General features: G+C 45.0%; 1 protein-coding gene across 1 annotated transcript; it reads right to left on the bottom strand.

Annotated features, from left to right (window-relative positions):
- Nucleotides 1-4,142: 4,142 nt before the first annotated feature.
- Nucleotides 4,143-8,906, bottom strand: LOC132583140 (vomeronasal type-2 receptor 26-like). The gene is made up of 4 exons (XM_060254813.1): nucleotides 8,856-8,906; nucleotides 8,322-8,549; nucleotides 6,745-6,871; nucleotides 4,143-5,044 (listed from the first exon to the last, which is right to left on the bottom strand). The coding sequence occupies exons 1-4, from the start codon at nucleotides 8,904-8,906 to the stop codon at nucleotides 4,143-4,145; spliced, it is 1,308 nt and encodes a 435-aa protein (XP_060110796.1).
- Nucleotides 8,907-11,399: the final 2,493 nt, after the last annotated feature.

Consider the following 11,399-nt stretch of genomic DNA (forward strand, 5'->3'; position numbering starts at 1 on the left):
GCCCATTGCTAACAATGATGGGGAAAGCCCAATTAGCCACTTCCTCACTGTAATTGTCGTGGGAAAAGTGGCTCTGGGGGAGCAGGGGGTTTTGAGGAGAGCCCCCCAAACTGCTGTGCAGCTTCAGGGCACTGTTCCACACAAAACCCACAAGGCCAAAAAAAATTGGACCAAGGGGTCCAATTCCTGGGGCACCCAAAGCCAAACCTAACCACATCAGAGAATCTCTATAGGACCCAAATGCACTACATCCCTCTATCTACTCTATGAACCCTGCAGGCCTGGAAGCAATATAAACCCAGTTGCCAACGTCACTGCCACACAAAACACAATCTGCTCAAGGCCTGCTCTGCAGACCTGGCTGCAGCAAACCCAGATGCCAGCTCTCCAGCCCTGCCCCAAACAACACGGGGAGAGCTGGCCAACCACAACAAACCTGCTGGTTCTGGGTCTCTCACCCAGGTGCCAGCCTCCCTGCCACAGAACACACAATCTACAGATGCCAGCTCTCCAGCCCTGCCCCAAACAACACGGAGAGAGCTGGCCAAGCACAACAAACCTGCTGGTTCTGGGTCTCTCACCCAGGTGCTAGCTTCCCTGCCACAGAACACACAATCTACAGATGCCAGCTCTCCAGCCCTGCCCCAAACAACATGGGGAGAGCTGGCCAACCACAACAAACCTGCTGGTTCTGGGTCTCTCACCCAGGTGCCAGCTTCCCTGCCACAGAACACACAATGTACTCTATAAAAACAAGAAAGTGACCCAGCCCACACACACCCTCACCAACCCCCACACCAACCAGAGGTAATTTAAAAAAACCAAAACAAAACCAGCAGAATCACAAAAGGCCAAGTGTTAAAAAAGTGGCCTTTTCACCAACAAGAAAGCTCAGGCCAAATCAGTCAACAACACCCCCCCCCCCCAATAACCTGAAGAGAAAAGTAACACAGCAGCAACACAACACAGCAGCAACAAATCAAACACTGAAACAGTAAAAAACTCAACTTTTAACAATACAGGAACTTTCCTCGCCGCCCCCCCCCCAAAAAAAAAAAAACCCTTCAAGAAATCCCAACCTAACCCCAAGAAATCCAAGCCACCCAAATCAGGAGAAGTAAAAGGACACTGCACTTTTAAAAGTCCTCTCACTAAATTAAGATATGGGCAAATTAGCAAACCCCCACCCCACCCCAGGCCCCCACCCCCAGCAGAACCTAACCCCAACCCCAAATAGGCTACCCTACCCACCCAGTACTCACCCACCCAAATCTGGACAAGTAAAGGGACGCTAGTCCTTTTACCAACAAAAACTAAAGGAAGAACCCCAAAACTGTCTTACCTTGTCTTCTCTGAGTCCAGGGAAGTAAGGCTGAGTGAGAGAGCAGCAGGCAGTAGCAGGCTGAAGCCAAGGGACAGCCACCAGCAGCAGCACAATTTCTCTCACACACACCAAGCCACACACCAACACAGCAATGGAGAAGTCCAGCAGGAAGACTCCTTAAGCAAAAGATCAAAATAACAACAATGTAGCTGATGGCTGGGCCATCAGCTACACAAAAGCCCTGCAAAGCATGCATTTGCAATGCATTTTGCAAATGCATGCTTTGGATTGGCTGCTGGGGCTCCTCTTCCCCCTCCCCCCTCCCTAATCCCAGGGAGGCTATGGAAGAGGCGGGAAGAGGCCACTAAAGGCGGGAAAGCAGCTCCTTTGAGGCTGCAGAAGCCATTCCCGCCTTTTGCTTTGACAGCTTTGACAGCCGTATACTTCCGAATAGCTATTCGGAAGCATATGGCGAGACGTATTCGGCTGCCGCATAATAGGCGGCAATGGGAATCGGCTACAGCCGATTCCGAATACACTGATTCGGCTGTATATTCGGTTTGGCCGAACCGAATGCACATCCCTAGTCATGAGCAGAGCTTAGGATTACAGAACTGCAGCTTTACCACTCTGCACCACGGGCTCTGTTATTATGTCATTATTTTGGATGACAATAAGCTACAAATGGATACTGGTCAAACAAGTCAGAAATCTGGGCAACTTATCCATGGCTTCACAAATGTTCAAAATTCCTCCCCCTATGTCATATATATGTTAAGTCTCAGTTTATACTGGCAAACTCTTGGAGGGTGGGGGAGAGAGAGAAATCCCTGGCAAATATGATTCCTATATTTGCTATAATGGTGAAATGTGCAGTCTCAAGCCAAGACCCCATTAGGATTCCCATCTTATTTTGGACTTAGGTGTTTCAAGAGGCACACCCTCCACATTAAAGCCTAAGTGGGGAGCTAGGCAAAGGTGGTCTTGCTGCCTGAGGGAGGGCGAACACTGGGGGGTGAAATGTGCAGCCTCAAGCCAAGACCCCATTAGGATTCTCATCTTATTTTGGACTTAGGTGTTTCAAGAGGTACACCCTCCCCTTTAAAGCCTAAGGGGAGCTAAAACTTGAAGAGTCTCATAAAGGTACCTGGGTATACCCATGAAAATTCAGGAATGAGGTCGGGTGTAGTGGCATTACAAACTGATTAAATGCAATCTCCACTGGTTCAGGATTCTTATTATTAAGACTTACCCAAACTTTTGCGTCAATGCAGATTTGGCTCCCCTCAACTTAATCAAAATATATTAATCATGTTGCCACACCTGGGCTTTTTGTGCGCATGTAGATTTGGCTCACAATAGCTTCACCAAGGTATTTTCCCCAGTTCTTTCCCACCCAAGTTTGACAGCAACTAACTTTAAACCAACCCATGAGATTCAAACTTCACATCTTGGGCCACTCAGGCTCCTGGGGAAGTGGGTTGTCATATTCAGCTGTGTGATGCTTCCCCATAAAAAGACCATCCCAGGTTAGTGAAAAGTGTGCCAGCTTTTCCCACCACCTGAATACACCTGCAACTGTTTTGCAGACTCCCCCTTCAATTATTTTTGTTTCAACATGAAACACATAGCTGCGTGAAATGTGTCCTCTGTCGTAATTGGGATGAAGAGGCAGGTCTCTTTGTGGTTGAGCAGGAATTCTCTGGGCTTCTTTTGAGTTTCAAGCAGCAATTTTCTGGGTCCATCTCACAGTGCCTGGGAGATAGTCCTCTCTTTTTTTCAACCTCCTTGTGTTTAGATTTTTTAAAAAAAGTTTAAGACAGGTTTTAAATTGGAAAGCAGCTTGAGACATCAATAAATGGGAGAAGTTATCCAAATAACCGTATAAACAGGGCTTTTTTTTTTTTTTTTAGCAGGAACACACAGTAAAGCAGTTTCAACTGGCTTGGCATCATGGGGTGTGGCCTAATATACAAATGGGTTTCTGTTGTGCTTTTTCTACAAAAGAGCCCTCTGTGAAACAATGGTGATGTCAGAGGTGTGGCATTACATGCAAATGAGTTCCTGCTGGCTTTCTCTACAAAAAAGAACCCTGCATGTAAGGTTGGTATGATTGAGAGGTTGTGATTGACCCAAAGTCTGCCAGGATCCTTTTGTGACATGGGTGGTAGTGATGGGGTGAGACCTAGATCTTCATAATCCCAGAATGACATTCTAAACATTATGCTGCAACAGACCTCATAGAATGGTGAAGTTGTTTGAGTCCTATTGTTTCTTCACAGAGGAATTTCCTGCCCCTTGTTTGTGCATTCTGCAGTGTCCTTTCCTGTTGGGATCAAAGTTTTCATTTTTTTGGGAAATAGCAGAGAAATTCTGTAGAGATTTTGTGTCAGGATGGACCACTCCTCTTTAATTTTTTCCACTGTAAATCCCACCAGCATTCTGAAGCTGATTGCAACTTGTGTAATCCCTAACTTTAGTTTCTGATTGGTAATACATGCCACAGACAACCTCAGTTTCCATTCCAGGGGTGGGGGAGTGTTTGCAGGTAGCCTGACAAAATGTGTGGCCAGTTTTCAAAGTCTAGCTTTCTTTTTGGATGAGCTATGTCTCCCAAAGAACCCCTTATCTTCAAATGAAATAGTGGGGAGGAATCTGACTATTATATAGGTTAGAACATAATTTTTCCCTTTCTTTTGGGCACTAATACACCTCAGGTGAAGCTCTAGACATTATTCTAAAACTGATGATTAATTTTAAGTCTGCTAGCTTTATATTACAGCTTCCAAAGCCGTTGTAACTATAGTAATATACATTATTATCCTTTTCTTCTTCTCAGATGTTCTCTTTTGTTCAACTCAGGCCGCAGCAAAATAATGTAACATTTGGGGGCAAAGATGCAGCCCAGAAGGCCAGCGCTGGAGGCTAAGATGGAGAAGATCTCCACAGCTACCATGGATTTCCCCTTGATGCTCAAGTAGGTGGGAACAAAAGATATCCAAACGCTACAAAAGACCAACAGACTGAACGTGATAAATTTGGCTTCGTTAAAACTGTCAGGTAACTTCCTGGCCAAGAAAGCTACCACAAAGCTCACAATGGCCAGGAAGCCCATGTAGCCCAGAACACAGTAAAACATGGTGACAGACCCTACATTGCATTCCAGGACAACTGCTTCAGCCTCTGAGTGCATGTCAACATCTGGAAATGGTGGAGAAATGGCCAGCCATGCAAAACAAAGGGCTGCTTGGAAAAAGGAACAGAAAGTCATAATAGAATTTCCCATTCTTTTCCCCACCCAGTTCTTCAGACTGCTTCCTGGTTGGATGCTTAAGAAAGCCAGAACCACCATGGCAGTTTTTGCCAGCACGCAAGAAATGGCAACTGAGAAGACCATGGCAAAAATGACTTGTTGGAGGAGACAGGACACCAGTTGTGGTTGACCAATGAAAAGCAAAGCACAAAGGAAGCAAAGGAGGAGGCAGATCAGAAGGCAATAGGTGAGGTTCCTATTATTGGCTTTGGCAATGGGGCTGCTGTGGTGCTTTATAAAGATTCCTAGCACCAAAAGAGTGATGAAAGAAAAGGAAAAGACAAAAGTCACCAAAGTGATCCCCAGTGGCTCTTCATAAGACAAAAAAGCTACATCTTTGGGAATGCATTGGTTTTGTCCCACATTTGGATAATGATCTGGTCTGCATTGGGTACAGTCATCCAAATCTGTAAAACAGAGACAAAAGGAGGGACAGTTTCAGTGTTCTCTAAATCCCTTATCTATTTCCATATCTCATACTTCAAGAGGATATTTTGGTGTGTATCACAGCATCTGTATTTCACTCCACAACTTATTCTAATATATATGATCTGTGAGGGCTAGGTTGAACAAGTTGGGCACACGCAAGAAGATTTTTTTGTTTTACTCTCCTATTGAAATACTTCACTACTGTAGCAAAAAATGTATTCAGTTGCGGGATTTTCTTTATTTAAAATGTGCCCATCTGTCAGAATGTCAAATATCAGGTAGCAGGTCCAGTAGAAAGATGATAAACTGTGAAAGAACAACTGGCCAAATGTCATGCAATAATATAGACTGTACTGGTCTACCAGCAACCTACTGCACAAAACGTATAATAGTGGGTTTACTACACTGGTTTACTAAAAGCTATCAATGCTTCTGATGCTGGCAATATCCCCCCAGAACTCAGTTTCTGAAGTGAGAAAGTTCTGCTCATGTCATGGTGTTTCCATGGCATCTACCACCACCTTGGGACTTCCTCTGGAGATGCTGTGTCACTTAGTACGTAGAGCACTATAGCAAGGTTTGCGAGACCCATTCTGCCATGGAAGCTCGCTAGCTGACCTTAAGCTCTCTGTCTCTCAGTCTAACCAAGATACAGGTTCGTTGTGAAATAGAAGAGAGGAGAATAGAAGAGATGTTGATAGGCTCTCTTACTTCCACTGGGGAGGTCATTGGAGTATATATAGTTCTGTCAATAATACCAATATTGGCGATGCATACTTATACTAAGTTACAACAAACATACATGATTTCCCCGAGTTCTAAGATCCTTGCCTGACTGCTTTGGTCATTATCCATGGTAAAAGCCATCTATTCCTCTCTTCAGTCTCTTTGAAGTTACCATTAATATGCATGTTTGAAGTTATTACTCTGAATTCTCTTAGCCATCTTTCCTCCTTACTAGAAGCTATATTGCACTAGAACTCTGTCTCAGTGGCAGCCAAGACAAAGTGATAGTGAACCAAGGGGAGAAAACTCCACTGTGGGAACCTAAGATATGGGATCATTTCTTAAACTTGCAGTTCCAAGAGTTGTGGAGGGGCAGACAGCTGTTCCTGTTGGTGATAGGGAATAGGGTTGGAGGATAGGAGAGGTTGGGGTTTTTTAAGTGTTATCACTTCAGTTGATGCATTGATGTAACCAACAGGACAGAGGGAGAATCAGGCAAAAGCTCAGTCAAAGCTATATTTTGAAAAGTATATGGGACACTACAAAACACATATTTATGTGTGTGTGTCATCACCAGCAATTCATATACCATCAGTGTATATTGCCAGTTAGAATTTGTCTCCCTTAGTTATGTTATGATATATCGAACACAGGAAATAAAAACATCCTTTTAATTAATTTTGTAGTTTTGAATTAATTTCTATATTTTGATTTTAACCTTCCTTTCTCTCCAAAGCAATTTACATTAATTTGTTTATTTCCATTTTAATCCCATGCAAAGCAATGGTGGTCTGGAATGTGTGACTAGTTCAACAGACTGCCATGGGAGGATGAGGATTTCAACCTGGATCATACAAATTTTACTACAAAACTCAACCCACCACACCAATGAGATCCTTTCTACTCTTGGAAAAATACAACTTTGCTCAGGATTGGACTACAAATGTCTTACCTTTCTGATTAGAAATCTTCCCTTCTGGACATTGTTTGCAATCATAGCAGCAAAATTGCTTCCCTTCAATCATTTGCTTCCTAGAACCTGGAAGGCAACTTTCACTGCAGACAGAAAGGGGCTGCGTCTAATGTATAAATGAAGCAGGGAAAAAATCTTACTGAAAATATTGGATCTAAAATAATATTTTGTTTGTTCCGCCAAATTATTAATGGTGAATCCCCCAGGACATATGCTTCTCCTCTGAAGTGTTTTTTTGTGTGTGTATGTGCTTGCTTCATTCACCACCAAATCCCTCATGTTCAATCATTTCTGCTGGGCTGTTATACATTATGGAAATGATGGAGTACATCCTCCGTCCTTGATATGGTCCCAACTTGGATGGGCAGGGTTGCCAGCTCTTGGTTTTAAAATTCCTGGAGAACTGAAGGGTTGGTGCCTAGGGAGGATGAAGTGTGGGAAAGAACTTGGGGTAGATGATGCTATAGATCTGCCATCAGAAACTTGTGTGTTCTCCAGAAGAACTGATCCCTGCAAACTAGGCTTCCCAACCCTCCCGCTCTGGCGGGGGAAGCCAGGATTTCCACCCTCTTCCCCCGCTCCCCCAAAAAACGGAAGCGGGGGGAGGGGGGGAAATGGCGGGTGCCCCATCCCAGAGCGGGCGACGCTGCCGCGCTGCTGCCGCTCCCTCCCTCCCCGCAGCTGCTCCTCCGAGATGGGCCCAGGCTGAGCCCATCTCGGAGGAGCAGCCAAACCAGAGAAGGGGAGGGTGGAGGCGGGGCAGGAGCATGGCAAGCCGCAAATCCGGGCCCTTCTAGGACCCGGACTCGTGGCTCGCCACGCTCCTGGCCCGCCTCCACCCCCCCATTCCAACCCAGAGGCAGAGCGGAGTGCGCAACGCCACCGCGACACCCCCCCCCCCCCCGCAGCTGCTCCTCCGAGATGGGCCAAGGCTGAGCCCATCTCGGAGGAGCAGCCACGGCAGCGCAGCGACGCTCCCCGGTGCCGTTCCCCCCCTCCCCCTAGCTCCACCCCAGTGTCTCCTGGCTCCACCCCCAACGTCTCCTGGCTCCACCCCCAAAGTCCCCAGATATTTTAAAAATGGGACTTGGCAACCCTACCACAAACTGGAGATTGGTTGTAATCTCAAGAGAACCCTATTTAAAAAGTTGACATGTGTGACTTCTGTTCTTCTTTTTTTAAGTTCACATTGGGAAGTGTTAAGGCAGAGAGACATCTCAGACATTCTTCTGTTCCAATCACAACTTGTTTTAACATCACAACTTTATTTAACATAACAAGTACTCATGAGAAAGAAAGAAAGAACGAAAGAAAGAATGAAAGAAAGAGAAAGAAAGAAAGAAAGAAAGAAAGAAAGAAAGAAAGAAAGAAAGAAAGAAAGAAAGAAAGAAAGAAAGAAAGAAAGAAAGAAAGAAAGAAAGAAAGAAAGAAAGAAAGAAAGAAAGAAAGAAAGAAAGAAGCAAACAAACCAATAAAACGTTAGGGTTGGCTGAAGTTTTGTTTTTATTCCCCTATATCTCACTTTTATGTTTTAAATTATAGCTTTCTCAAATTACCTTCTTAAACCATCTGTTCCAGGTGATCCTGTCTTCATTAATGGTAAGCATTTGGTTTGCAGGAGCTTCTGGATGAACCTCTCCAATTTTCACTTTAAAAAAAGATCGATTTGGGAAAGCAAGCCAGTTCATAATATCAAACCCTGCTGTGACTTCTCCACTGGTATCAAATGAAATTGTCACCCCAGCACTGTTATTAAATGACATGCTTCTCAGAAAGCCATGAAGCTAGATTGAAAAAGGAAACACAAATGAGGATCAGCTGTTCATTGACAATCACTGTACATGTTAATATTTTATTTATTGATTGATTTGATCTATATCCTGCCCTCCCCACCAAAGGCAGGCTCAGGGCGGCTCACAAATTAAAGGTCACACAGTCACATTAGTGTGACCAATTAAAATAAAACAACAATAAATTTATAAAACATAAAAAAACCAATTTCTGTAACAACTATGTGTGCTAGTATCATGGTTTCAGACAGCGATCAAGTTCTCATGGTGGTTAACCATTCTAAGAGGTCCTAGGATCACCATAGCGTGATGATGTTGACTGTTGGTAATGTTTTTATGGGCCGATCCCATTGCTGCAGGTGTTGTTACCATGAAAATGCATGGCGGAAGAGTGCCATTTTGCAGGCCCTGTGGAACTGTGTAAGCTCTCACAGAGGCCTGACCTCCTCCAGCAACTCATTCCACCAGGTAGGGGCAGCAATGGAAAAGGTCCTGGCTCTCGTTGATTTGAGCCTCACTTCTATGAGTAACTGTTTAACTTCTCTTAGTAACTACTTAATAATACAACTTATTTTTAAAAGACTATTAAATAACTTGTGTCCATGCCTGAGACTTTTTATGATTTTCCATTTTTTTTTTTTTGGATATATAATGTTATTATTAGAGTTATTAAACGCATCCAGATTTTCTCCTTTTTTTGTATGTCTTACTTTCAAAAGGAAATGGCTTTCCCAGCTGTAGCTTTTTGTTGCCACCACAATGGGAGGACATTGGCAGGAATTCTACCCACAACATTTCCCCCCACCTTAAGAACAAAGAAATTTTTTTTATCTTGGGAGGAGCTCAAAAATTAGATGAGAAGTAGGGTGATATGCAACCCCCATATTCAACACCATGAGTTAATAATCGCAAATAATAATGTTAGAGAAATGCCTTACATCTCAGAATTTACATCAAAGTTGGGTCTGCACAAACTTAAAGACTAAAATGCAAAACATAAACAACAGGACAACTGGATGGGCATGACTCATCTCCCAGCACCAGTTTTTGCTCTATCTATAATTATTCTAATTTGGTTCGTTAATTTTCCAGTCAAAGCCATCTGCTATAACTCAGTATTAAAGAAGAACAATACTCGATATAGAAAATAATTCTCAATGTAATCCACAAAATGCTAGTGCTTGTAAACAATTCAGTGGTACAGATAGATAACCATCCTATGCACGACACAGCTACTGTCTAAAAAAACCATATAATATAATTACTGTAGTCCAACGTATGAATAAAGAACCAGTCAAATTTCATTTTGGAAGTACCCTTCTTCAAAAAAATCATCTTCAACGGACTCATAGGTTTAGTAGAGTTGAAGTGCCATAACGCTGGAAACATTGGATCAGCTGGTGGGTCTTTCTGCTTCACAGGGATGGCTGATGACTGGCGAGATGGAGGAGGAGGATGTTACCAACCCAGGTGAGAATGATGCCTCAGTCATGGAGGAGGAGGACAGCACTCCGGCCTCAGGACCTGGACCTAGCAGAGCTCGTGGAGGTGCCCCGGTGGTGGTGGCAGTGTCATCTTCAGACGAGGTTGGTAAGTCCGACACACTGCAGCACAGCGAGTATTGGCACTGGGGCCTCCAGGCCCCGGCTTTCATGGGCCCATCAGCTCTGTCAGGGTTGGCTTTGGGGCCACAAGGGTGGAGCAGTAGAGGGACGGTATCAGCCAAGCTGGTGGGGTAAGCAGTGGTTTCCCCACCAGCCTTGAGTAGCTTTGGGGCTTGGGGCCCATGGCAAGGGTCTGTAGCAGCAACCTCCCAGGGGGCTGGGGTTCGTTGCCCTGAAGCCACCTGGTGCCCATTTCATGGGGACAGGCATGGCCCTCCCAGCAGTGGGGGCCCTGGCGTTTCCACCCGGGCTTGTATGGAGCCATACCTTTTCCACATTGACCCTTTGGGGACACGGCTATGCCTCTTGGTAACGACCTTACTGCCAACACTAGAGAGAAAATTCTGTGAGGGTGAATATGTGGACGTGTTTTTTCTTCTTTATTGTGAGCTGGAAAAGGAGAAGGAGGAACTGGACGAAAAAGATAAAGAAAAATTTAAGCGCAGGAAAAATTTAAGCGCAGGAAAGTTTAGATGACCTGGGCCAACTGGCTGCCAGGTTTTTTCATATACGCAGGCATAATAGTGCGGGCTCAGTCTTTACGGGCTGCCCTGCTGTTTCAGTACTGCGACATAATCTATAAGGCTTACACGGACTTCTTGGGGGCTGCTTGGCTGCAATACAATGATTTCCGCATGAGGGCGGCTCTCAACCCGAGTATTCCCAGGGATCAGATTAACCAGCAGCTGTGGCTGCAATTAATGTCTCCAGGAAAGCCCAATGCGAGGGACCAGTCAGATAGCGGTCACCTGGTCAGCAAACAGGCGAATGCCCCTGGACCCCGCCAGATGGCGGGTCAGTCAGTTCAAACCCGACTGTTTTGCTGGGAGTATACTTCCCAAGGTGTTTGCTCAAGGAAGGCAGGCAAATACAAGCACGAGTGCCCACTGTGTGGTGGAGCCCATGGCTTTTCAGCATGCAAAAGTCCAAGCCGAAGGGTGCTGCTAGGTGGTCAGGTGGGGCCACCCAGCATGCTGCAAAAGGGGCCCAGTCCCATCCAACTGAAGGTACTTAGGCAGCTTCCTTTGGGATACCGAAGACTGGCCGACCAGACGTATTTATTGGAGGGCTTTATGGCTGCTTTTTGAATCCCTTTTCAGGGCCCAAGGGGCCTGGTTATGGCCTCTATTTTACGTTCCGTATTGAGTATGGGACAAGATAGCTAAGAAGTGTACAAAGG

The sequence above is a fragment of the Heteronotia binoei genome, chromosome 15, assembly GCF_032191835.1.
Source record: "Heteronotia binoei isolate CCM8104 ecotype False Entrance Well chromosome 15, APGP_CSIRO_Hbin_v1, whole genome shotgun sequence".
NCBI lineage: Eukaryota > Metazoa > Chordata > Lepidosauria > Squamata > Gekkonidae > Heteronotia > Heteronotia binoei.